The 26,868-nt window shown below is 61.0% G+C and overlaps 1 protein-coding gene across 1 annotated transcript in view; it reads left to right on the top strand.

The window, feature by feature from the left end:
* VAC14 (VAC14 component of PIKFYVE complex) overlaps window positions 1-26,111 on the top strand; it is a 62,097-nt gene extending 35,986 nt beyond the window's left edge. The window contains exons 14-19 of the mRNA XM_054840781.1: window positions 3,232-3,364; window positions 19,983-20,157; window positions 20,895-21,013; window positions 21,835-21,914; window positions 23,413-23,563; window positions 25,208-26,111. Of these exons, the coding sequence (XP_054696756.1) occupies window positions 3,232-3,364; window positions 19,983-20,157; window positions 20,895-21,013; window positions 21,835-21,914; window positions 23,413-23,563; window positions 25,208-25,370 (821 nt within the window). The 3' untranslated portion in view covers window positions 25,371-26,111. The remainder of the gene's footprint in view (window positions 1-3,231; window positions 3,365-19,982; window positions 20,158-20,894; window positions 21,014-21,834; window positions 21,915-23,412; window positions 23,564-25,207) is intronic.
* The last annotated feature ends 757 nt before the right edge of the window (window positions 26,112-26,868 follow it).

Below are 26,868 nucleotides of genomic sequence, written 5' to 3'. Positions count from 1 at the left end.
AGCAATTCTTCCAGCTCCCTCCTCCGTGCCAGATTTAAAGGGAGAAAAAAAAAAAAAAAGAAAAAAAAAAAATAAGGCAGCAGAGCCGTGACGTGCCACCAGCCCCGCTCTGGGTGCGTTGACAGCTGATCTGGCAGGTTACGGATCTGCAAAGTCTCGCTTCGGGGGAAGGGGGAGAGGTGCAAGCTTTAATTAATTAAGCCACAGTTTTCATAACACTTCTGTCTGCTTGTCTCTCGTGCTTCGTAGAAACTCTTGTCAAGCTGCTCCTACGGTTCCGTCGAGCCGGGGATGCCGCCGTGCTGAGCCGTAACCCGCGGGGCGGCGAGCTGAGCTCCGGGCGACGCCGGGAAGGGTTACACGATGGCAGACGAGGTGCCAGCCGCTTCCGAGACATCCCGTAAACACAGAGCGAACGGGAAGCGTGGAGGATTGGGAGGTTTTGCAAGACAAGCGTTTTGCCTGCCTGGGAGAAGTATTGTCCTTTTAAACTCCAGCTGAGATTTGGTGGAGCTTTTTGCAGCCAGCGAGACTCCTACACGCTGGTTTTTCTCACCCCTGGCGTTATCCCTGGAGAGCACCGGCAAGGCTGCTCCAGCACGGCGTGCCGTGGTGCAAACCTTCCCTAGGGACGCGCGGGCTGGAGAAACAATCCCTTTTGGGTTGGGTCTCCGTGCTCCCGGGGGCAAAGGATGACGAAGCAGCTCCCCGGGGCGTGCAGACCGTCACGTTGCACCTTCGTTTCCTTAAAAAAAAAACAGGGCTAAGACTGGTTTTGCCGTCTCGGGGTCCCGGTCCCTCCTTGCTCCCAGCTTTCTCCGGGCTGGGCGGGAGAGTCAGAGGTTCGGGAGCGAGTCGATGGAAGAAGTTGGCAGGACTGGAGGCTGATCGTCCCGCGGATTGCAGCTGGGATCTGATCTCCGAGGCAATTCTGGCTTTCGGATGCCCAGCTGACCTAGCGGGTCCTTCCGAGTCTCCAGTCCGAGATGCGGGAGATGCTGCTCCACCTCGGGAGGGCAGATCCGAGCCCTGCACCGGCATTCCCAGCCACGCGGCTCCTGGGCTTTGTCCTGCGCGCGTCGCCGCCGGCACCCCGGCGAACGGGAGCGCTGGACCTTTCGGGGAGGAGAAGAGTCGCTGCCTCCTCCTGTTTTTCCCTCGGGATGCGTTTAAGGACGTGTAATGGTTTTGGCTGTCGCTGGAAAGTACGGCGGTGGCTTTGCCGTGCGGAGGGAGCGATGGCAGAGCCACTGCGGGTGAGGGCTCCTGCTGAGAGACAGCAGCCCCGCAGCCGTGAGGGCCAGGGACGCGATTTTGGGGGTCTTGAGAAGGGAGAAACTCCAAGGTCAGACCTTGCCCTGGACGAGTTACGTTGGGGCGTTGCTGGCTGCGGGGGCAGAAGGTGTGACGTCCTGCCTGCTCCCAGCTCTCGGGTTCCAGCGCCGCTCTGGCTCGGATGATAAAATGGACAAAAATCAATACCACTTTTTGCAGCTTTGCAATATGGTTTCCACCTGCTCTTCGCCTCCCCTCCCCACCCTCCGCGCCAGAAAGAGAAACCAGCGCTCGCTTTTGAGGCTGTGCCCGTGGTACAGGCTGGGAGACGCGAGGCTGAGCCGCGGGACGGGAAGGCAGAGCTTTGTCCGGACCGTGCCTCTTCTGTGCTGAGCAGCTGTGGTGACACACGTGGGGCACGGCTGTATTTTCACGCCGGGTGCTCCCTGCCTTCGAACAAACGCACCTTTGTTTTGGAGCGTGTCGGTTCAGCTAGATCCTTTTTTTTTTTTTTTTTTTTTTTTTTTTGCCCAGATCATCTTCCCCGCAGCTGAGGGGAAACACGACGCTGCGGTGAACATTTGTGCTCTGGGAGATGCCTGCTTCAAAGCCTGGTTTGGGGTTTCACTTGCACCAAGGCGGGGAAGAACGCATGGCTCCAGCGGGAAGGAGACACCAGCTTCTGGTCCAGATGACCTCGTATTTCATTTTCCCTTTTTTTTTTTTTTTTTTTTTTTTTTTTTGGCTGTGTATGTTCTCTTGGATGCTAAATCCAAGCCCGGGGAAGCTGCCCTGGCTGAGCCCACATCTACGCCTCTGCGTATCACCGGGTGGAAAACACCCCAGTGCCTTCTCCATCAGTTTTCCTGGGCTTTGGCGGCTTGATTGCTTCTTTAATTGGCTGCTCCGTGCTCTGCTGAGCCTTGGGAGAAGCAGACAACATACATAAATCAAACTCCTGGGGTTTCCTTCGGCGATCTTCAAAGCGCCTAAGGAGCGAACGCGCAGGAGCCCTGCATCCTGGAAGTGCATCGGGTCCGGGGTGACCCTCCTTGCTTGGAGAGTCCGGCCGCTCTTGTTACCCCTAATTTTCTGCCTTTGAGACTTATAAATGTGATCTGTGATAGCCGCTACCTCGGAACGAAGCCGTAGCTTCTGCCCAGAAGCAGCTAGCGGGTTTGTGCCCCGGCCCTGCGGGCACTCCAGGAGCAGGGATGCTCCAGGCTGGAGGGACCGCTGCTCCTTCCTGCCAGTCTCCCACCTCCAACCTTTTGCTATAAAGGGTTTTTGCAAAGTGAGATCAAAAAAAAAAAAAAACCGTATTTTGGTACAACCTCTAAGCCTGGAGTTCTGCTGTGGTTTCACCGGTGCTTTATGCTGGTGAAGTACGTGATGCTGTGCACCAAGCGGCTCCTGCTTGGGGGAAATCGTGTCACCCAGCGTAAACTGGTGGCCGTGCCGTGACCCAGGACTGAACGTGTGTGTCTGCCGCTACGCGTACGCTGGGCTCGGGGCGTCTGTGGCACGTGGGGCTGGGTTAAAGGCTCTTCAACTCACCGGTAATTTGGTTTTTTGGGATGAGCGTACATGCTGTATCCGAGGAGATGGGATTGCCTGTTGATCTAGAGCCTCGGGCACCCTTCTGCTATCAGCTGCCGAAGCCGGACGGCTCTGGGAGGATCTCCCGAAGAGCCCGTTTTGTCCCCGCGTGGCTGGTTCCACCACAAGATGCTTGTCCCTGGGGTGGAGAGAGCTGTGGCGGGGCTGGCTGTGCTTGGACTGAGCCGATGTGTTTACACGAGGCTTGGAAATCATCTTTGCGTGCCCCAACCCTCCTCTGCCGAGTGCTGTGACCATACTTTGGGTTATTTTGGGGGTCTGCTCTCCGACTGAGACTGCTCTGGCAGGAGGGCCCCGGCTGCTCTAATCTGCTCTCCCCTTCCCCTGCCTCCCCAGGTACGAAAGGCTTGGAGTGCTCGCCCTCCACTCCCACCATGAACTCCTACTTCTACAAGTTCATGATCAACCTTCTCAAGCGCTTCAGCAGTGAACGGAAACTCCTGGAGACCAGAGGAGCCTTCATCATCAGGTCAGAGCACCAAAGCCCCTCAGCACCCGCCCCGGGCAGGGTGGGACGGGGACGATGGGGTTGAGCAGCCCAAACACCGAGCTCCCTTGGAGCCGAAACCATTTCCACTATCCTCCCTTGCTCACCGGCAGATGGTTTCAGAGCAGACGGGACTTGCTTTTCACGTGTCGAGGCACCGTATTTCTCACTCCCATCCCCAGAGGCGAAATAGCTCCTTATTAAATAACGTTGTCGGAGCTCGTTTCATTAAGAAACAACTAGACCAGCCGGAGTGTGAAGGCAGGCTCGGGTTTAGGGTGCCAAGTCGAGTGAATCCCCCCCACCCTGCTCAGCGAGATGCTCGCCCAGCGAAAGCCCCGTCCCCCAAAGCCCCCTGTTTCGATGCTCGGAGTTGGTGGGTTTTGCTTCGGCTTTGTAAGGAGCAGAGGAGGAGGAGGAGGCTGGAAAGCCAAGCGTCGTGGCAGCTGGCAGGGCGTCATCCTTACTGCAATGAAATCTGGGGCAAGGGACGCTAATTCCTCAGCTCGCTGGGAATTAATGAACTTAATGGGTGAGACGAGGTGGAGAAATGGGTGAGGAGGTTGGTGGGAGGAGAGGGAAGGAGCTTGGGTTTTCCTCCCTTGCTTTCGGGGAGGCGGCATCAAAATGAACGTGGGGAGAGTATGAGACCCCAGCCGCGCTCCCGTGGGAGAAGAGAGCCGCCTCTCTGAAGGATGCGCGACGTACTCATGGGGGTGCCATCGCTGTGATGGGAAAGTAAAGCGTGCAGAGCTCTCAAAATCTGCTCAGCCGAGCCTGGTGTGGCGTTGCACCCGCTCGGGCAGCGGTTTGTGCCCACGTCTTCGGGCAGCCCGAGAGCGCGCCCAAAAGTTGCCGCTGGATTCATCCCGTGAGCGATGAACGTCGAGGCGAAGCGTGGCAGGTTGCAAAAATGAGATGGAACGTGGGCAGGGCAGGGTTGCGGCCGCTGTTTGGGCTGCAGTGCAAAGATTTCGGAGGTTCCTCCCCACTTGCATTAAATTTTAATGTAATACGTTACATTTTAAAAAAAAAAAAAAGGAAAAAAATCTAGCTGAGCGTATGTTTTCTTGCTTTTGATGGGAGTCTGGAAATGTTAGGTTTAATCATATGAGGATCTAAGAATAAGAAAGATAAAATATCGCACTCATAGTGTCCCCTCTCTTCTCCCTGGTCTGCACAGCCTTGGCAGGGGAAGCGTCCCTATCCCTCGTTAAGGGAGCAGGGCAATTAGAGCCTGGGCAGGGTCACATTTAAAAGCTCTCCTGTATCGCAGCCACCTCAATTTGTTTCCCCTCCGGCTCTGGCAGGATGAGCCTTGGCTGGCGGGGCCGGCGGCGCGGTGGGACCGGCTCACTGCAGCTCAGCAAGCCGGGGCTTTTTACGGTGACTCATGCCCCAAAAAATCTGGTAAAGCCAAAAAAAAAAAAAAAAAAAAAAAAAAAAAAAAAAAGACAAAATGTTATGACTCCATCCTTTGTCAAGTCACGTTGCGGCTCACAACGTAGATGCGGGTCTGGAGCCAAAGCGGCGGTTCTGGGAGGGGTGAGCTGCGCCCTCGGGTGCTAGTGGTTAACTCTGGAACTTACTGATGGCAGTCGTTGAAGCGCTGGTGGTAACTACGTCTTTGTTGCCTCCTGTAAAAAAAGCAAGGTGAGAACAGAGCGGGAAAACTTTGAGAGGACTCTTTGGAAAAGATCGAGCTCTTGCCGCAGAGACCCAGTGAACGTGGGAGCCTCGTGGTGCTATTTTTAGCCGCTTTTCAAATTGAAGCCGTATGCGCGTTCCCACGTTCCATCCCTCCCCTGTCCGCAAGCCAGCTCAGCTGTTTTGCACGGCGGGGTGAGAAGCCAGCCTCGCCGTTTCAACTCGGGAGATGCTGGCGAGGTTTCATCCTGGGCTGGAGAGCGCGAAGGGATTGCTTGAGAGACCGGGACGGCGTGCGTTAAAGCGCGGTCCTCCCCCGCCTTTGCTCCCCTCGTACCCATCGTCTTCCCCTCCCCTCCTGCCCTTTCCGCTGCCGGCCGGCCCGGGAACGGTGAAGCGGGGAAGGAAAATAGACCTGTTAAGTTTAGGCAATGATTTCCAGCCGCTCAGGGGATGAGCGCTCAGGGGAAAGGGAATCGGGGCACAGGGGTTTATTAAAGCACAGCGCAGCAGTTTTGCCCCGTCACGTTGCCAGTGGGTAAGTTCGAAGGTCCGTGAGGTCAGGCGGAGGGTCTGCAGTTAAAGGCGGTTTATTTTCTAACCCCACTCAGGCTTGCTCTTGCCCGGTTGCTGACTCCGAAAGGACTTTAGTCTCTCTCCTGATCCGTCCTCGGAGTCCCCGAGACAGAGGTTACGGTACGTCGTGTGCCTGAGGGCGGGAGCGTGGTTTGAGCAGCGGTGTCTGCAGGACCCCGTGGAGGTGGCACCGTCCTCTTGCTCCATAGGGACCGGTGGTCCCCGAGACGTGCAGAGCTGCTCCGGTGCCTGCCCCACGCTGGGAGAAGCACCCGCAGCCCTCCCGGGCAGAGCTCACCCTCCGAACCCGGCTCGGGCAGGGATGGGGGCTGCCGTGGGTGCTCTCGCCATCAGTGACCCCATCCCGAGCTGGGTATCTCGAGGGGCTTTGCCAGAGCGCGCCAGAGGGTGGAATTAAATGAAAACACAAACTGCCTTTAAAATAACAGGCAAACGCTCCAAAAGCTTCTGTGGTTCCTAAGGAAGAGCCCAGATCGTTTCTTCTCCCTCGCCTGGGAGCACCGGGTCCGTCTGCCGGCGCTGCTGGTGCATCCGAGAGCTGCCCTCGGAGGTGCCCTTCTTGCTCTGCCGCCTTCCCCGGTGGGGTCCAGCACGGCGTCGGTGGTGTGATGCCTCGTCCGTGCCACCACCCGGGGGACCTCAGGGAGGGAGAGCCTACGGCGGAGCTCAGGCACCGGGCTGAGCCCCGGCGGGAGAAGAAGGGAAGGGCAGCGTGCGGGAAAGGGCTCTTCAAGGCTGCTTCCGTGCCTCGCGAGCGCCTGGGACAGGGATGCTCTTGGTGAAGGGATGCGCCGAGGAGGCTCCAGTGGAACAAATCACTCGGAGTCCTCCGGAGCAAACCGGGGTGGTCGCCCGCCCATCGCCATCTCCTGGGGGGAAAAGCCGTCTCACGCTTTCCACCCCTTGAGGAACCGGAGAGGTGACAAACCTGCTCCCATGGTCTCTTCCAAGGATTTTTTAATTTTTTTTCTTGGCGTCAGTTTTCTGCATCGCAGCAGGTGGGGGTTCCTTTGGGGGTCGGTCTCTCTCACTGTCGCTGGTGACTGTTTTTAGGCTGGAAGCCAGTAAGGTTTTTTCTGCCTTCGAAACTCAGAACGCGAAGCGGTGCCTTCTCCTCTCGAGCCAGGCGTGTTTGCACCCAACGGGCTGTCGGAGGCAGGAGCCATCGCTCAGCGTTACCTCTCACCTTGATGAGCAGACCCGAGACCTTCGCGCTAATTAGGAGCTATCTGCCCTAGCTGGCACGTGCCCGTCCTGGACTCAACGGAGCCCTTAAGCAAGAAGCAAATACATTCAGCTGCTTGGCCTCCCGACGATGGCTTGGAGCAGCAGAAAAATGCGGAGGAGCTTCCAAAGCATCACATGGCTCCTTGGAGTGGCACGGCCGTCCTCCGGGCAGGAACCCTGCGGAGGGAAAGCTGCTCGGCCGATCAGGAGGCAGGCAGCGGAGCGGTACCGAGTTTTTTTTAAAGCTCACGCCGAGATTTACGGGCTGGATTTAACGCTTGCTCGTTGGTACCAGCGCTGTGGGATGGCGGGGGGGGGGATTAAGCGAGAGGCTAAGCCCTGCGCCACGGACATCGGTGCTGCTGCTCAGAGCGCGGGCTGAGGACGGGGCTGGCTGCCCGAGCAGCTCGCCCGTGGAAGGAGCCGTCTTCTCCCCCCTCGTCCCTCCCCAGGGCCGGTTGTGCAGCCCCTGTGCTGTCCCCAGGGTCCATCTGAGCTCTGGGAGCCGGTTTAGCTCGCTAAGCCGAGCCTAGCACCAAAGCAGCTAGCTTTTTGCTGCTCTCTGAGATGGAGCAGCTCAGGCAGCGGTGGCCGATGTACCTTGCCAGGACAACAAATGAACCCTCCGGGCTACGGGATGTGCTCGAGTGGCTGGAGACATCCCAGCGCATGTTGTGAGTGGATGCTTTGAAGTGAAAGGATTAACTTTTAAGCCCGGAGAGGCCGTTTTCTCGCCGAGCAGCGGCACCCTGGGGCGCGAGAGGACGCCTGAGTCAGCAGCTTTGCTCCCCGGGCAGGGGCCCATGTGCAGGGGTCGTCTCAGTCGTTCTGCAGAGCCATTAAAAAAAGCTCCCGGCCGCCCAGCGCCTTCTCACGGGGCATTTCCTGAGGTTAAACCCCGTGGAAGAAGCCCTGGGGTGAATTTTCAGCCACCTCCCGTGCGATCCCGTTCGACTGAGGATGGTCCTTGGCTTTTTGTGGGGGGATGCTTGAACCCCGTGGGGGGCAGCCAGGAGGGTGGGCTGGTTCTCCATCCGCTCTGGAAGATGTAGGCTGGAGCAGATGAGGTTATCCGGCCAATTTATGGCATTAGCTCAGGAGCTGGAAACCCTCAAGTCTCGTGATGGGGCTGCGGATTTACGGTTCCTGCAGACGGGAAAAGTTCACCTGGCTGGAAATCCTGCTTTTTCCTTGAGCTCTCAACAGCCCTGCCAGGATGATGCCGGCAGAGAGCCGGATAGCGAAGAGGGCAGAGGCCGGGGGCAAACACCGGCACGTCACGTTGGGTGCACGAAGGGCTTTACCGTGCTGCCCTTGGTGTGGGGCTGGGGGGGGGCGGTCCCCTCTATTTTTTGGGCAGGAAAGGACTTTTCTGCCTCCGAGCGAGTCTGGGGCTGACCGTGCGGCACCCTTTTCTCCCCCAAAAATAGGGAAAAAGGAGCAAAGTGGGTTTGAGCCTGCTAACCGGGATGGGGAGTCGGGGCGGGATGGAGCAGAGGGGCCGGCGTGTCCCACGGAGCGCAGACATCCGCTGCTCTTGGCAGGCAGGCAGCGAGCAGCATGGTAAATCGCTTTTTGCTCCGCCTGCCTCGCGTTCCCAGGGCCGTGCTGTCCGCCTGGGGGGGTGGGAAGGGAAGGGCAGCCCACCAGTGCCCCACTGGGGAGGGGGGTTAGCTGCAGGCTCGGATAGCGAGGGATACGCTGGGGGTCCTGTACGGAGCTGGCCGGTTGTCGGCTTTGGTGGTGCTGAACCCCAGGGTGCCACCATCCTGCAGTGATTTGCTGTATCCTGGCCCCCCCACCCCATCCTTACATCGTCCTTTCCTCCTGCCTCGCTGTCTCACCTCCCAGCGCGTCACCCTCGCCGGGGGAGGCTCAAGAGCTGGGACTGACCAAAATCCCCCTCTTCCCCCAGGCCCGGATGCTCTTGAGCTCCCCCGGACACGCGGGTTGCTTGGCCGAACATCCCGATACCTCCCGAAGCTCCCGAGGCTGGGATGCGGGATCCCCTCCTGCTCTTTCCTTCGGATGTGCTGATGCCACCGTGCCCCTTCCAGCTCCCGGTGCCAAACCTGTACCCCAAAAATCCCTCTGCCCCACCAGCAAGTGACTCAGGGCTCGGGGACACACACACACACACACACACGTGTGTCATCTCTTCCTCTCTCCCACCCTCCGGGCTGCTGCATTGCAGAACAAAACCCGGGTTTGTTTTCGCGGGAACCGTTCGGTTTGTACTCAGCAAAGTGCAAAAAAAAAAAAAAAAAAAGAGAAGGGAGAAAAAAAAAAATGCAGCCCCTTTGATAAACTGTGATATGAACTCGGGTAAAATCCAAACAGCTGTGAGTGCTACAAGGGAAGCTTCTGTGTCGGGAGGCAGCGAGCCTGCGAAAATACACTGCTCTGCCTGCCAGGATGCTCGCTGGCCGCCTGCCCTTCTGCTTTAATGAACTGTGCGCTCTCCATCCCCCTCCTCCTGCCTTGCAGAAAGGAGGAACCGGAGAAAGCTTTTTATTTTTATTTTTTTTTTTCCTACCCTTATGCAAAGCAGAAATCGGGGCTCCCTCCTGCCCAAGCCCCCAGCCGGGCGCAGGGTGATGGAGCATCCCCGGCTCTGCACCGAGGTCTGCGGGCTTCTCCTCGCTCAGCTCGTTCCTCTGCACCTCCCTTTAACCCTTGCCCGCTCCCCAAAATCTCCGTTCCCCAGCTCTGCCTCCACCCAGCCATGGGAAACCCCATCCAGAATGATGTTTTAGTGGCGTGGGGACATCCAGGCTCTGCTTTTACACATCTCCCGCTGCCGCAGCCTGGCATGGGCTCCCCTTGGGCTTCGATGTGAATTCAGGGTGGGAGCTGTACCTCCCAAACCCGCCCCCCCTCAGCTCTTGAATTACCTATTTTACATCACGCAATGGGCTCCACGAGCCCAAGGGAGCAGGTACCTAATGAGGTTTGAATTCACCAAGGCTACGGGGCGTGATGCTCAGCTCTCCAACGCTCTCCGCAGCCCCGTGGAGTGGGAGCTGGAGGGGGGGGAACCCAATTTCCCCCAGGCTGGATGTTGGCTCTAGGGTTGCCGCGCACCAGGAGCCATCAGCGGCGTGATCTTTGCGATGGAGGAGCCTGGTTGGGATAGCAGGAGCGGGACCAGTCCCTGGACCCCCCCCGGGGAAGGACGAGGAGGGCGGAGATGCCGTCCTGAGCCATGTGGGAGCTGGGGGAGCCGGCGGGGGACACCGGTCTCTGGGGACGAGCTCGCTGTCCTACCCGCCCGAAGCTGCTCCGGGACCGGCTGTACTTGGAGCTGCCTGGGAGGATTTGATGGATTTTCCTGTAGAAAAATGGGAACCACATGTGAGCGGCAGCGCCGGAGTGGGCTGGGACTAATTTGGGTCAGCGAGAGGGTGGAGGGGAGGAAGGGGAAGCGTGTGTAGGAGAGGAAAATCCTCCCAAAATGGCCAAGTTCCTTCAAAGGGCAGGTCCTGGGGGGGGGGACACACACATTTGCTCCCTCGCAGTGCTTTCCCTGGGATCCCAGCAGGAACGCTCCGGAAAAGCCAGCTGGGAAAGGGGGGAGCCGGGAAAAGGTGGGCTGGGAGGCAGGGAGTGGAGCCCGCAGCTCCCCTGCTTGCTAACCATCGCGTTCCCCGGAGCACGGCGTCGCCACGAGCAGCTTCCAAGGTGTCTCCCAAATTTTCCTTGCCTGGCCGACGGGGTGAGGACCCTCTTTGTGGGGAGGCGACGGTGGGTCGGTGCAGGCGAGGGGGGTGGTTTCGGCCGTTTTTGTTAAATTAACCCATCTGCTCCCATCAAGCAGGGGCGCGGGGGTTCTGGTGGTGTTTCCTTCTCTCGCTCTGCAAACGTGACATCTCGGTTTATTCATCTCTGCGGAGGGAAAAGCCAGGATGGAGTCTGGGAGAGGCTGAATGACGGCGTCTTTCCCCTCGTCTCTCTTACAGGGGATCTTGCCCAGGATTATCCCCAAGGCGCAGGGCACGCTCGCTTAAAAACCTCAAGGCAGGGCTGTTTTTCCTCCTGCTGCTCTCATCAAGGGATTTTTATTATTATTATTATTATTATTATTATTATTATTATTATTATTATTATTATTATTATTTTTCTCCCCGTTCCTGGCTGCTTTCGAGCATCTCGCAGCCCATCGCTCTCCGCCGGCGACGGGCACGCAGCCCTCCCACCTCACGCGCCGCCCACAAGTGCCGGGCGGGCAAGGATGCTCCGGCACTTCCCACAGTCACGCTTTGCCGCAGGTTTCCATCCAAGGTGGATGCTCGAGGCTGGATGCTGCCCCGGGAAGAGCTCCCGGGATGGGACATCTTCAACATCCTGCTGAAAGCGTGGAGCCGTGCAAAAGCCACCCTGGTTGGAGCTTCTTCCCTTTGGCGCCGCATCACTTCGGTGCTCGGCTGCGCCCGGAGCGGGTCCCCTGTGCCATTGGGTGCTCGTAGGGTGCTGGTCGGCTCGGGGAGCATCCAGCCAGCCGCTCTCCTCTTGCACATCTACGGGGCTTGGAGGGTGATGGGGAGCGAGGCTCCTCAGCCTGCATCCCACCCCGCCTTGGGATTCCTCCAGAGATCCCGATCCGATGGCAGGGCGGGCGTTGGGCTCCAGCCGGTGATGCTGAGAGGTGGCAGGCGCGGAGGCGAGCCTGGGGGTGAAGCCCAGATAACATCTGGGCAGCCGAACCATAAACAGGGATATTTTTTTTTAGCCGACGCTCTTGAGTCCGGAGTGCGGCCGGGCTCGCCGAGTTTCTCGCAGGCACCTCCTTTCCTGAGCTTTAGGGCGTGCTCGAGTGGCCCCGCTCCTCCTGCTCCTCCGGTCCCCGCTCCCCAAAGCCACACAAGGATTAGCACTGCCTCGGGCGCATCTGCACACAGATTTGAGCCGGTCGAGCAAAATACAGTCAGTTTGCTCAAGCGTAAGCGAAGGATAAGTCAGCGGCGGGTCCGAGTCGAGATGTTGGCAGAAGAGACGAGGCGGCTTCACCTCCCACCCTGGGGCACGCTCGTCCCCGAGCCGAGCAGACGGGTCCCCGTCACCCGTGGGACGCTGCCACCCCCTTCCAGTCCCTTTTTTCTTTCCTTCTGGAAAGCTTCACCCCCAAACACAGTGTATTCCTGCCGTACTCCGCTCCCCAGCCAGTCCTTCTGATTTCAGAGGTCTGGGGATGCCCAGCAGGACCATCTCCCCCCAGATTTCCCTTCCCTACGGGGACAAATATGCCTTGTCCCTGCAGGGGAGCTGCAAAGGCTCATCCACCTCTAGAACAGCAACCTGCTCCTCGGCCATGCTGCTAGGAGCAAAAGCGCTTTTATTTCTTCATCTTAAAGGAAAGCGACGGGGAGGGAAGGGGAAGGGACCGCGGCTTCTGTCTCTCCGCAAGCTGTGCACGCCTGGAACCTGCTCAGCCTCTCCCGGCTCCCGTTGTCACAGCTTTGCACCCGCTCCTTTAACCTATTTTATTTGCAGCGAAGAGAAATTATAGGGGAGGGGGAGAAATAAGGCGCTTGTCAGGTTTCTTGAAAATTAGGCCACAGCTGTCAGCCTGAAAGGGAAGCGTACGTCTCAAAGGAAGGAGACGCCGCTTTACGCGTCTCCCCCTCTCCCTCACCCTTCCTCCCCTTCAAAGCGGAGGATGCTTGGCTGAAAACCTCGCTGCCCGCTGTGGTTTCCCCTCTGGGGTCAGGCTCTGGAGGGCTCGGTTGACCATGAGTCGTTCCTCTCGCCTGGGGAGGTGAGCTGGAGCCGGGGTTTCTGCTCTTGCAGGCGGGTGGTGGTGGAGCCAGAGTTTCGGTCCTGCTAGGCACGTGCTGCTGCCTGTACCTCCTGCCTGCGGCTTGAAGCCCCGAGAGCCCAGGGCGAGACTTGTGTTTGCTGTCCATTTTGCCGTCGATTCATTGGCAGGTTTAAAAGTCAGAGAAGAGGTGCCTCAGGGGTTTATTCTTTGCTTTCCTGGAAGGTTCGGAGGGGAAGAGCTGCCTGTTTTCCAGGTGAGCCTCCCGTAGGTGCTCAGATGTCCCTACAGCATCTCGTAAGCTTTGCAGGTCCTCAATGACGGCATGCTTGCAGGCAGGATAGCTTTATCCCTGGGTCACCGTAAGGTTTCCTGGAGGAAACTCCTGGGACACGCTGACTTGGGCAGCGGGAGACTGGTGCTGGATGTGTGTCTAGTGGGCTTCACCTTGGAGGAGTGGTCACATTCATCTGCATTACACACAGAGTTGGGCGATGCCTTGGGCTGAGTGGACCATTAAGCTTCCAAATTTAGTGTGCTGAAGATGATCAGAAGAAGAAACTTCTTCTGAAGAAACTCTTCCTTCTCCTTGCTACAGTCCTGCTTCCCCACCCCGTTCAATGTGGAGCTGTGGGTATTTCACCGATCGTGTAAGTGCCCGGAGGTGTTGGATATCTGCGTTATAAACTGAAGGTGACCTCTTTGAAGGATGCCATTTTCCAGGCAGCCAAGGGAACAAGGCTGGGTTCCTCACGAGTCACGGTGGCCGTGCCCAGGAGGTGACTCGGAGCTGTGGTAAGCAGGTGGGCGGTGGGGAAGCCATCCTTCCAACCGGGACAGGGACCTCCCGGCGGTCTGGCGTCCGAGGGGAGCATCACGAGGAGCAGAAGCCGAGGGCTGGGCTCTGCAGGACCAAGATACTGTTTCACCTGCTGAAGGGAAGAAGGTTTGACCATGACTCTGCCCATGTCTGTGGCAGTTCTCGAACCACCGGCGCATCATCTGCGCCCAGCGCGGCATCACCAAGCCATCCCTGGGGCAGCAAGTGGCTCCGAGTGTTCAGGGTGGCTGGATTTGGGCTGCTTTCCCCGGGAAATTGGGATCGTGCAGTTGCCCCATGGCGTTCTTTGCCTTTCCCCGTCCTGCGAGTACCTCACGCCTGGCGGTACAACTATGCAAGAGGTTTGCTTTCTCTGAGCTCACCAGACTTGTAGAGACGCCCCTGGGTTTCAACTTGGCGGTCCTAAATTTTCCATCCAGTGAGAAGACCCTCTGGGAAGTCCCCACATGCGGGTGGCCCACGATGTCCCCGAGCTGGCTTTTTGCCCTGGCTGCCGTCTCCCAAAGCCCGGCGGCGTTGGGTCCGGAGAGCTGCTGGCTTTCCCCTGGCTTGACGTTGCTTGATGTCCCACCTATGGAAAGGGGCTCTGGTCGTGCTCCTCTCGGGGACCCCTCTCGGGGACCCCCCTCGGTTGCTCTGGGACCACAGGGGAGCACGTTGCGGAGGAGACCGCCCCGACCCAGCGCCGAGCTGGCACCACGGCTCCTTCAGCATTTGTCACGCTGACGGCTTCTGCCGAGCAGACGCTCCGTGGGAGGGTTGCCTTGTTTGCAGTGAAACACTCTGCACCTTTCCCTTCTCAAGTGAAGGCATCGCAGGGCTTGTCTCCAGCTTCCCGGGATCCGCACGTCCCCTCCCAGGATCCACACGTCCCCTCCCGGGATCCGCACGTCTCTATGGCTTTCACCGAATTTCCCAGGAGAACTTGATAACCATCACGAGAAACCGGGGCTGGCGAGGTTGAAAAGAAAGTTCAGGCTTTGTTGCACATCAAACCAGGACCCCCCCGACCGCCCTCCCCCTCCCGCTGACGGGCTCCCTTTGATCCGACGCTCCTGTTCCAGCCTGACCCGACGTCTCAAAGAGCAAGCCCTGAGCGTCAGGACATCGGGGAGAGTCCAAAAGCTGCGTGAAGCAGGAGATGCGAGTCCTGCTTTTGCTCACGTTGTCTTCCTGGCTCGAGCAGGCTCTTTGCTCGCCCGGGGCGAGCCGTGACGGCTCCCAGCTCCGAGCCCTTCCCGAGGACTTGTCCGTGCTCTCCAGGGCTGTCCTTGGCTGGGCTGCACTTGGTGGCTTCCCGCGCCCGGCAGATTGCGATGCTCCGCCGTGTATCTGGCTCCATCCCGGTGCCTGCAAGCCCATCCCCGGCAGACAGAACCCACCGGGTCCTCTCCGTCTCTTGACGAGGACCCGAGCTCGTTAGGGAAGCGTGCCAGCAGAGGCTTGCTCTGAGATGGGAAGGGGTGGCTGGGAGAGAGGAGACGGAGCAGGCAGAGGGTCCCTCTCCTCCCCAGACCTGCCTCCTGCAGAAGGAGCCCCGCTGCTCCTAAACTTCCCAAACCCTTCGCAATCCCTTGCATTAAACGCTATGAATTTTGAAAGCGGGAGCTGCCGGGGTTGCCATGGTTTCCCTTGCCCGGAGAAGCGGCTCCGGAGGCCAGATTCGGCAAAGCGGGGGGAGAAAAATGGAGGGCTGGGATTTTCTTCGCCACCGCGGTGGGGAAGGACGAGGGAACGGCACCCTCCTGCCTTCCCTGCTCCTCCCTCTCTCTTCCATCCTAATTTTATCTGTGCTTCTTCTGCGAATTCCTAACGGATCCCAGCTGCCAGCTTGGGCCGTGGATGCAGCTTTTCCCGGCAGGAGGATTTCAGGGGGATGGGGACGGGCATCGGCATGGTGGGGGCTGCAGGTCCCCGGGGCAGGCGGGTCGAGCCGGGGCATCTCCCGGGGAGCCCGGGGCGGGGAGGAAGGGTGACAGAAAGCCTTGGGGAGGGGAAGGGAGCGGAGGAAGAGGAGGGTGGGGAGGAAGCACGGAGGGGCTCTGCCCTCCTCGCGGCCATGGGAGAAGCGGTGGTCCGGCCAAAAAGCAGAGCAGAGCCCCTGGGAGCATCGCTGCCCCCCCCTGCCGCCGCCGGCTCCTTCCCCAGCTCCGGCTCTGTCCCAGTTGCTGGAAGTGGAACGAGCCACGATCCTCTCCCTGCTGGGGCCCCGTGTCTGCCCAGAGCTAATAAAGCAAATCACTCGTGCTTAATGAAGAAGCACCTGCTTAATTGAATGCAGCGGGACGGTGCTCAGCACGGCCGGGCGGTGGGAGGGGGCCAGCAGTGCTCCCCCCAGGGCTCCCTGCGGGTCCCAGCAGAGGGGCCGGTGTCTTCACCTGCAGCAGGGCTGGATTTCATCTTTTTTTTTCTTTTAATTTTACGGAAAACCAGGCTTTCACCCCCTGGGAGCAAGCATCGGGCTGCCCTGACCCTCTGACGCCCCGTTCCCGCGCTCCGGCTCGGGGCAGGGGACGGTGCTGAAGCAGTTAAAGGGACGGGCGGGATGGGAGCTCCGGCAGCTCCCCGAAACGACGATGTTTAGATTAGCCGGGTTTCCAGGCATCGTGCTGTCAAAGCAAGAGGGCCGGGAGGGACGCCAGGGCTTGTCCTTAATTGGAGATGTGGCTCCGAAGCCGCCCCGTCGCTCTGACGTCCCTTGGGCTCCGGCCCGCGGCTTTCGGCTTGTCCCCATAGGCGGCCACCCCATCCCGCCCCAGTGATCGTTAGTGGGACGGGAACTCCTTGTGATTGGCATCGCTGCGGGGCCGGGGGGCCGGGGGGCTGGGGGGGGATGCTCTGGTGCCGAATGGGATGCGGCTGGGGTGCAGCTCGGGGGTGCGGGGGGGGGACACCCCAGGGCGGCATGGCGATGTGAAGCTGGTGACGGTGACCTTGGCATTGGCTCGCCGGGGGGTTCTTTGGGGCAAGGGGCAGGGTCCTGTCCCTAGGGCGGGGGCTGGCGGTGTCCCCATGGGTCCCTTGGGAGCCCCACTGCGGCTCAGCCCCATCCGAGGCAGCGGGCAGGGGGTGTCATCGTCCTCCCCCCCCCCGGTGCAGGCAGGCGCTGCCTCCCATCTGCCTGCAGCCACGTTCCTTGGCTCCGTCGGAAAGGCTTGAATAACCCTTTTAATTTAAGGAGTTAAATTTTAATGGCCTAAATACCACACTTCATTATCGCCGCCGCGTGCCTGCGCCGACGGCTGCCTGACGTCTCGGCGATGCGATGTGGCGATGCGATGCGGCTGCTGCCTCCCCGGGGGGACCGCTTCTTCCCCTGCTCTCCCACGCCGGGAGGTCCTTGGGGACTCGCCGGGTGCCCGTGGGCAAGTGTCACCCACGGGGATGCAGGGAGAGCCCCGGGGAGAGGCACCCCGCCGGGATGATGCTCCGGGGGGGGGGTTAGCCGGCTCCTTCCGTCGTCACTTCAAAGCGCGGGCGGGGGGATGGATGGGTGAGGTGCCCCTTAGTAACTGGGGCTTTAAAAGCCGTACAGCTGGGCTGTATAGATACATATTTTATGGGGTCTGTGCGTCTGGGGTGTACCCATGTGGGGTATGGCTGTCCCCTCTGCCCCCGTCCCCCTCCGCCATCTCGGCTGCTGCCCGGTCGGTTTGGAGCCACCTGTCCCGCGGCCGGCCCCGTGCCCTGCCTCCTCCCGGCCGGCCCCGCGTTCCCCTCGTGCCATCGCAGCCTCCCGGGGGATGGGCTCCGGGGACCCTCCCGTCCCACCGGCAGCCGCCCGGCGCTGGCGGTTGGGCTCAGCTGCTGGTTGCCGTCACCGAGGCCGGCAGCTGCGTGACCGGCCAGTTGTCCCCTCCTTCGGGGACCGCTTTGGGGATGTGCCGACCGAGGGGCTTCTCGAGGAGGCGGGGACGGGGGGGGGGGGGCAGTTTGGGGTCTCTGGCTGCGTCAGGGGAGGCCGCTGAGCACTGGCAAACTCGCTCTGCTGGTGGTTCCCGCACGGCTGCTCCGTTAACACCCCGACGGTTTCCGGTTTCCCGGTGCCACCGAAAGGACGGGGGAACAAACCCAACCCCTTCCCCTCTAATCAGAACCAGGCCTGAAATTAGAAAGCGGCTCGCGTTCAGCCCCCCACTCGCTGGGAACGCGGCGTTAGCCAGCCGAATGTCAGAGCTCCTATTTCTGGCAAGCGAGAGCCCTCCTTTTCCACCGAGCAGCGTCGGAGGGGGGGACCCAACCTGTGTCCTTGCCGTGGGCGGACGAGGGCAGCTCCGAGAATTGCCCTCGACATTCGCCAGCACGGGTTTGGAGCTCATTGGAGCTCTTTTTGTAACCTTTCTGCCCGGAAGGTGTAAAACACCCGCTCCTCACCGGCTGTCCCAGCGAGCTGGGCGCTTTGCGCTTGGGGGGGGGTAAAACCTATCCCGGTGTTTCTCTCTGGAGGACCCATCCCCTCTTTGGGCACGGTAAATCATCCCGTTTCACGGCCCGAACGCCCGGCGCCCGCTCCGGCACGGCTGCTGGAGGAAGCTCGGCAAAGGCTACGGCGTCCGGTTATCCCCTCTTACTGGGAAAGGGTGGGATGGAGCCCGCTCGCTCCTGGGCTGGGCTCAGACCTGCCCGGGCTGGGCTTGCTTTGCCGCAGCTGGCGATGACCGGATCCTGCCTGCAATGCTGAGCTATTGATTTGTTTTTGGCTCCGTCAGGCTGGACTAAAAGCCTCTGCCTTCCCCTTCCCTCCCTCGACGCTTCGTTTTTTCCCATCGCTCTCCCTCCGCCAGCCAGCCCGCGTCCAAGCGGCGAGAAATCGAGGAAGCGTTTTCATCCCCATGAATGCAGCTGGTTACGTAAGAATAATTGGGATAAAGGAGCTTATTTATCACGGCCCGTTCCATTTTAACGGGGTCCAGGGCGATCGCCGGGTTGGGTTATGTAAAAGCCCGCACAGAGCATCTCATTGTCTGGTCGGTGGCCGCGCGGGATGCGGGAGCTGCCGATGGAGAGGAGATGGGGCCGGGCGAGGAGGGGACGGGTTGCTTGGCAGAATTGGGAGGAAGATGAGGGGTTTCTTCCTCCACGTGTTGGGAGGGAAAATCCATTTCTTCATTCCCTGTCCACCGCCAGGCTTTAGGGTATGGTCTTTGGTGTCTTCCTGTAGCCATCTAGTCTTCCAGCGGTCCTTCCCCATGGGGACGGGAGCTGGAAACTCACCTCCTTCCTCTTCCTCACCCCAGGAGGTGAAAACCTGACCCTGGTGGGGGGGTTCAGGTGTGCTTCCCACCTCCCGGCCAAACCGAGACCCGCCGAGCAGCTAGCGAATGCCCCCCACCCAGCCACCGAAGCGGGTGCTCCTCGGTTTGCCTCCTGAACCCTTCTGAGATGCCTCCAGGGGGGAATTTGGTTGCCAGCTGAAATGATCTGGTGGGGAACAGTGGTTGGTAGGAGGGGGGGGAAAGTGGAGATGCTCTGCGGGCTGCCAGCATCTCCCCCGGTGCTGAGGTTCCCCGTCAGCCCGTGGGGGAGATGTGGGGACCCGGGGAGCATCCCAGTTTCAGGAGAAGCTGGGGAGCTGTGTGGGCTTCCCCAGGTCTCCCCGATGCGTGCGTTGGAGAGCTGAGCCGGGCGGCGTTTCAGGTATCCTCAGACAAACCGCCCAAGAAGGCAGGAGTCTGGAGAAAAACAGGAAATCCTCAAATCCAAACAAACATGGGAGAAAAAAAAAAAAGGAAAGGAAAAAAAAAAAAATCTGGGTTTTGGTTTCTGGTCTAAAATGTTGAAAACCTTGAGAATGCCCCAAGGTTTGTTAAGCAGAACATTCCTGCTGTGACCTGCCGGGCCCGGCCAGGCAGATCGGCGTGGGCTGCGGCGCCAGCTACGCCGTGTTTTGGGGAGAGCGCTGCCGGCGGGGTGTCCGATGGAGCAGGGGCATCTTCCCGCTTCGCCGGCTGGAGCTCCGGAGCTCCTTGGCACCGGATTTCCTGGGAGCCGGAGCGTGGAGGAGTTCAAAGAGCAACGGGGGGCAGGTTACTGGGAGAAAGGGGGTTGTAGAGGGGAAAGGCAGCTTGAGGCTCCGGGGGTCCCGGCTTGCACAGCGCCGCGCTCGCTCCCCACCAGTTCCCCGGTGTCAGAGGGATACTGGTCTGACTGGGCCATCACATGCCATCTGTAACCACGCTGCTGTGGTGGTCAGGGTGGAAAGCGATGCCGAAACCTCTGGAGGGAGGTCGCTGGGCGGCTCGAGGTGGCAGCAAGCTGCGGGTGGGTGCCCGCGAGGTCCCAGAGCAGCACGGCCGGGGATGTGTCTCAGCCCAGCGATTTATTTTATTTTGGCCTTGCCCCGGTGTGAATAGCTGCAGCCCCCAAACGCAGAGCCTGGTATTGCCACCTCTGGTGCCACCACGCTCGCCCGTATCCGTCATCCCTGGTCCTCTCTGCAGGAAGGGGTGGGTGACGCGCGGGCTTGGGTCGGGGTCTCGGCTGCGCTCATTGACCATCCTCCCCCCCCGGTTTTTCTCCTCTGTGATACGCAGGCAGCTTTGTCTACTTCTAAACGCAGAAAACATCTTCCACTCCATGGCAGACATACTGCTTCGGGAAGAGGACCTCAAGTTCGCCTCTACCATGGTCCACACCCTGAACACCATCCTGCTGACGTCCTCCGAGCTCTTCCAGCTGAGGAACCAACTGAAGGACCTGAAGACCCCGGTATGGGCAGCAGGAGCAGGCTCAGCTGCTGCGGGGGACGTAACGGGGGTGGTGGGACCCGGCAGCCACCTGGGGACGTGTTTTGCTGCTCCGTCCCCGCCTGGCAGGTCCCAGGGCTGGAGCTCGGGCATCTGGGGTGGCCACGTCCTTCCTCCTCCCTTCGGGAGTTGAGGGGGGCTTGGAGGACGTGCCCAACTCTTGCTTTTCTCTCCCCGGACGGGAACGGGCTCCCCGAGCGCTCGAGCAGCTGCCACCTCCCTCCCTCCGCCCCGACGCGGGGCAGGGGACAGGTGACGGCAGGAGCAGAGCCCCCCCGGTGCCGCAGCTGTCCCTGCCGGGAACGCGCCCGCGGGCTTTGCCAAGCAGCTGCCGCCGGCACCGGTGACATCCAAGCAAGGCAGGGAGAGGGAGGAAGACTTCTCCTCCTCGTGCTGAAGGCCAGCGATGGGGTGGTGTCCCCTTGGCCGGGCCAGCCACCGTCCCCCAGCCCCTCATCCTGCGGTGGGTGCAGCAGCCCTGAGGGCCACCCTGTCACGCTGCCACCCCAAAACCCGCCCGGCCTCCGTCTCCCGAGGCTGGTGGGCTCACGCCAGTGCCAGGTGGACTTGGTGGCTCCAGAAAGGTCCCTTTGCGTCTGGGTGGCACTGCGAAGCTGAGGGGTCGGTGTTGGGGACCCAGGGCTCTCCGTGCCACGTCCTTGCTCCCGCTGGTGACCCAATGTCTCCGTCTTTCCCCAGGAGAGCCGTAACCTCTTCTGCTGCCTGTACCGCTCCTGGTGTCACAACCCCGTGACAACCGTGTCCCTCTGCTTCCTTACCCAGAACTACAAGCACGCCTATGACCTCATCCAGAAATTGTATCCTTTGGGGGGTTTTCTGCGAGGCCGGTGGTCGGGCTGGCCCGTGGTCACTCTGTGGCCACCAAGGTCACCCTGCGGGCCAGCCCAGCTCCTGCCTGCAGCCCGTCATTACCGGGGCAGCGTCCCCCCCATGAGAGGGCAGGGCGGGCTGTGCTGGGCGCACGCCAGCTCCCTTCCTTTTGTCGTCCTTATTTTTTTATGGTGTAAAAAGAGGAAAGCGTGTGCTGGCTGAGCGCTGACCTTCCGCTGCCCGGGAGGGGAGGCTCCTCAGCATCCTCTTCCTCCCAGGAAGACGAAGGCTTCGGCCTCCCGGCCCGATGAGGAGCAGGCAGCGCCCAGCGTGGTGCGGTTCCCGGTGAGCCGACCGTCTGTCTGCAGCAGAATGATTATTTTCACGTGCCGGCAAACGCCGAGCCTCCCTGAGTAGCTTTCCATGTGAGGACGCTTAATAACGCGCTCGGGTTCCCTTCCCCGGCGTTTCTCCTGGAGCGCTCGGCATCGCCTCTGTGCCGTCCCTGGGTAAAAGCGAGCGTCCTGCCTTGCACCGTCTTCCTGCCCGCTCTCTGCCTAGGCAAGCTGCCGGTTTTTTGGGCAGCCTGCCTTTTCCCCCATCCCTGCCTATTCGTCCCGTTTCCTTCCATCATCCCTTGGCCGCCCCGCGGACCTTTCAGCCCTGCCCGCTCGCTTCCCGTGGGAGCTGTGGATGCAGAGAGGGTTTGGCAGAACCACGCTCCATGCCGGGCATCACCCGGACAAGCCATCTGCCGCTGCCGGGCCACCCTTTTTCCCAAGGTAACGTCCTTAACGACCGCATCCAGCGGGGATCTGGAGGTCACCGTGGATTTCCTCACCGAGGTGGACAAGCTGGTGCAGCTCATCGAGTGCCCCATATTCACATGTAAGGAGGAAACCCCGCGTGGGGAAGGGGCGTCCCCCCGTCCCCCCTCCCCGCTCCTCCCATCGCAACCGGCAGCCGCCGCACGAATAAATAGAGCAGAAGTTATGAGACTTCTTGCCAGGAGGTTTGCCCAGCGCCGTGGAGCTGCCCGCTGGGGACGGGCTCGCTGGCAGCGCTGGTTGGGGGGTGGCAGGGGGGACAGCTTGCCCCCCAGATATAGGTTAAGGGAGCGAGCGGTGCTGGCACCGAACAAAGGGATGGGGGAAGGATGCGGGGTGGGGGGGGGCTGGACCGTGCTGAGCATCTCCAGGTGGGGCACGGGTAGGGTGTCGGATGAAGGGAGCTGTGTGTGCCACCCTTGGATGCACAGGGTGGCATCGCGGGTGCTGCTGGGGCCCTTACAAGGAAAAAGGTGTTTTTTTCTGGAAATTAAGCCCTAAAAAATCAGAGCTGCTTCTCTCTCCAGATCTGCCCCCCCCCCAGCCCCAGCAGTGTGTCTCCCCGCACTGGGTAATGCAGCCATGGTCTGGCCGGGGGCCCGGGGATGGGGGGGTGGGAAGTGTGGTGGGGTGACCCGTGGCTGCACCGGCGCTGGCGTTCAGCTGCTCCTGGGCTCCTTCTGGAGGTAGAGCTGGGCACGGGGGGCGTTGGGAAATGTCCCGGAAAGGGCTTTGGGAGGGGACTATATAGCTCCAGGGCTGGAGAATATTTGGGGGAAGAGATGCGGGGTGGCCCTGGGTCACGCTCCCTCCCGTGGTGCCCTGTGCCTCGTCCCGAGGATGACTTGCCCACCTTCATCTCCAAGTCTCGGGGTAGGGGACAGACGTGCCCCCCCATAGAGCAGCATCCCTGGCGTGACTCCCTTCGCCAGAGGTGCCAGCAGCAAGCAGGAGGTAAGATGCTGGGGCAGGGACCTCTCGCTCCATCCCCTGGGCTGCCCCAGGGTGGGACCTGGGTTGTCTGTAGGGCTCCAGAAAGTCCTTCCAGCCCTGAGCACCACGGGGGATGGAGCAGGAAGGTGGTTTCCCCTCTGCAGAGCAGCCCCGTGGCCCAGCACACGTAACCATCAGGAGCCCTTCTGCTCCAGAGAGTCCCCAGGAGGGTGTCACCCAGCCCTCCTGACGTGGGATGCCCCGGGGGGGATGTTTCTGCTAATTCTGGCAGAAGCTGAGGAGCAATCTCATGTGTCCTCAGGCAGACAGCATGGACGGGCTCGGGGATGAGCGGCAGCAGGGATGGGAGCCTGGGGAGCCTCTGTCCCCTTCCCCAGCTGGCAGCTGGGGGCTGTGGCAAGAAGAGGGGCCTCTGACCTGTGTGGGACACAAAGATGGATGAGTTAATGGAAGGGGAGAGGCTGCCGGTGCCATGCGGGTGCCCCTCAGGTCGGCTGGCAGAGGCTTACAGCCCCCAGGACCATCAGATGGGTCGGGAGGAACCTGCTCTTGGGGCTGGAGGGGCATTCTACCCGCCTCCCCATCCTCTTCCTCTCCTCTTCCAGATCTCCGCCTGCAGCTGCTGGACGTGAAGAACAACCCCTACCTGATCAAGGCTCTCTATGGCCTGCTGATGCTGCTGCCCCAGAGCAGCGCCTTCCAGCTCCTCTCCCACCGCCTGCAGTGCGTGCCCAACCCCGAGCTCATGCAGACCGCGTAAGTGCCGTGGGGACGGATCCCCGGCATCGGCATCGCCGTGGGGCCGCACCAGCCACGTGTCCCCCCCCCGCCGCCACGGCCAAGCATCCCCGGCTCAGCCCCACGCTCTTCTTTCCCCCCCCCCCCGCCCCCCGGCTCCTTTGCGGCCGCGGCTGCTCCTTGCCCCGTGGCCGGGAGCGTTGGCTCGGGGGGTTTTTTTGTGTCTATATTTGGTAACCCTGGGAGGGCTGTGCCTCATCCACAGGCATTTGGCATCCGGGATGGAAAATTTCACTTGTGGGGTCGCTATGGAAACGAGCAGAGCCGGGAAGGAGGTTTACGGAGAGAGAGACTCCGGCAATCGGGGGGTGCTCCCAAAGCCTCCCCCCGCCTCCACCGCCGCCCCACCCCAGCCCGGCCAGCCTTCACGGCACCCGAAAGGGCTCCGTCACCCAAAAGGGCTCCGTCACCCGTGCGCGCCTGGGGCTGGCTGCTCCATCCCCATCCCTGCCCTTGGGGGAACCACGAGCAGCGACGTGCGAGGGTGGCATCTCCCTGGGGACCAGCCAAAATCCTCCTGCTCCCCGCCCAGGAGTGCTGCCCACCCGGCTCGTTAGGCACCGGCAGTGGGATTTACTCTCCGGCTAATGAGCAGGGGTCGGGGAGGGTTGATGATAAAGCTGGGTCTGCCTTTGCAAAGCCCTGGGAACAAAAAGAAGAGCTCCTAAGATGGGCAGGTTTCGGAATTAACCCCCCACCGCCGCCACTCCTTGGCTTTTAACTGCTCCCCTGGGCTGGCTTTTATCCCTCGTGGCCTCCGGCGCTGAGCTTGTGCCCACAGCCCAGCACCAATTTTAATTGGGGGGGGGGGGCTGCATGTGCTTCTCCCCCTCTTTCCCCCCCCCCACTTAACCCCGGCAGCGGGTTTGGTTTTTGTTTTTTTTTTCGAGCAACCGGAGCTGTCAGACGGCCTGAGCATCTGATTAATTCTGACCTACATTCCTTCAAACACCGAAGCCGGCTTTCATAACAGGCCAAGCCCCAGCTGCCCCCTCCCCGGGGGGATGCCGGTGACTGTCATCCTCCCCTGGGCTCCCCCGTGTCCCCCCCAAAAAGGGCTGGTCACCCCCCACACACACCCTTCCTTGTGTGGAGACAGCTCTGGGGGATGAGCACCCGTGGCTGGAGTCCCGGGGAGCCCAAAAATGGGGCTTCAGCCCCATTTTTGGGCTCCCCGGAACTCCAGCCACGGGTGCTCATCCCCTGGGGTTGTCCCTGCTGCCTCCAGCCCTCCTCTGTGCCGTAGCACGTGGATATTTTTTGCTTGCTGGTAAAAACCAGGCAGGGAAACTGAGGCACCGGCATCCTTTCCGGCCAGTCTCGCTGCTTTTGGCCGGAACGGGTCGGGACAGGGGGTAGCATCCACGTTGGAGGGGTTAAACCTCCCCTGAGGTGCTGCTGCAAATGTCCCTTGTCCCCTCTCTGACGTCCCAGGAGTTTTTGGGCTCCGTTTCATGCTTTTGAGGGAGGGAAACGAGTCTTTGGGGGTGTTTAATGGGGTGCTAGGATGTGCTGGGCTCGGCTTCTTCAGGATGAGCCCTCGGTGGTACGGGCATCTCCTGCCCCGTTCCTCGCCCTCACTCTCTGCTCCCTTCCCCGCAGGGACAGCACCAAATCGAGTGCCGGCTACAAGAGGACGGCAGCTTCCAACATCGACTACACGGAGCTGCTACAGCACTTCGAGAAGGTCCAAAACAAACACCTGGAAGCGCGACACCAACGAGCCGGGCGAGCAGAGCAGCTGGACCGGCGGGTGGTCCTCTGAGCATCCCCCCAGCACCCGCGGGTGCGCGCAGTTGCTGGGGCAGGGACCAGGGGACGCGGAGCAGGGGAAGGGGACGCCGGTCGCTGGCCGCCGGAGGATGCGGTGGGTTTAACGGCAGAGGGAGATGGGCGGAAGCTCGGTGCGGGGCTGGTTTTCCTCCCCGCTCTGTGCGTGTGCGGATAGTGGGGGACCCCCAGGCTGTGCCCGGCTTCTCCCGTGGGCGATGCGGGGACGTGGGGAAGGGTTGCAGGAGGAGAGGGCCGGGGGAAGGCACCTCGTCTTCTCTTGCAATAGGGCGAGGAAACTCCCCTTTGCTTTGCTAATGCCTTCCCCGTGACTGTCAGCTGAGCGCCCAGCCTCCTGCCAGCGAAACCGGAGGGGAAGGGAAGACGGGAGCAACCCCTGGCCTCCCGCCCTGGAAAACAAGCACGCGGGGCTGCCGGCCGCCTCTCGCCACCCCGGCTTCCACCCTCCACTCCAAGGCCGTGCCGGAGGCTGCCGGCAGCATCTCGCCCAGGGACTCACGCTCACGTGCGTGCCGCTCGGCCCCCTCCCCGCGTCCACGCGCCCTCCCCGAGCCCCCAGTTCTCGGCACGGACGGCGGCGCAGCCTTAAATCCCAGCCGGCACCGGAGGCACGGGGGGCGGCGGAGACCCCCATCGCGCCCAGCCCCAGACTCGATTCTTTGTTCCTACGTTAAGTTCCCCATGATAAAATAAACGAGCGATGCAGAGCAGCCCATTCCTGGTAGCTGGGCTCCCCATCCTCGTGGATCCGGCCCCAAGGGGAGCCAAAAACCCAGCAAGGGCAGGGGATGGCATGGGGCATCTTGCTCGACCCCGAGCCCCGTGCTGGCCCAGCCCTGCCACGTTGGCTTGCCGGCGAGCAGGGCTTCTCCGCCTGCTCCTCTTCCCAGCAGGGAAAAAAAAAAAAACCCCAAAAAAAAAAAACCACCGCCGAAATTCTTCCAGGCCGCGATCACGAAACCGCGGCACGGTGACAGGCATTTTCCTGGCCCCAGGCAGCCACCGGCGCTGCCTTCGCCCCGTCCCGTGGCGCCGAGGGACCGTCACCGCCGGCGTATGCCAGGCTGCTGCGGTTCGGGGGGTCGCGGTTGCATCCCCAGTGTGTTTCAGGCCCTCACCTGATCCTGGGGAAAGGGGGGGTTGGAGGAATTTGTGGAGTTTTTATGGCTCCTGGCCTGTTTACAGCGGAGCCAGGCTCTGGCAGCGGGTTCCCCGAACAGCCCCACACCGGTGCTGCTTTGGCCGGGATAAAGACATTCCTGTCATTCCCGGGAAAGGGTTTTCCAAACCCGGTCACGGTGGGTTAATTTTAACAGCCAACCCTTTAGGATGGGCGTGCAGTGGCTTCCCCAGCCCGCTGACGGCTCGGGGTGCCGGGGGGGGTCCTTGGTGCCTGTCCCCAGCTGCTGCCAGGACATGGCCGGCGTGGGCCGGGGCTGCTGCCGGTCCCAGGGCTCTGCCCGTCGCTCCTG

The sequence above is a fragment of the Grus americana genome, chromosome 13 (genome assembly GCF_028858705.1).
Source record: "Grus americana isolate bGruAme1 chromosome 13, bGruAme1.mat, whole genome shotgun sequence".
Lineage (NCBI taxonomy): Eukaryota > Metazoa > Chordata > Aves > Gruiformes > Gruidae > Grus > Grus americana.
The sequence above is the reverse complement of the archived record's forward strand: the minus strand, read 5'-3'. Positions and strand labels throughout refer to the sequence as shown.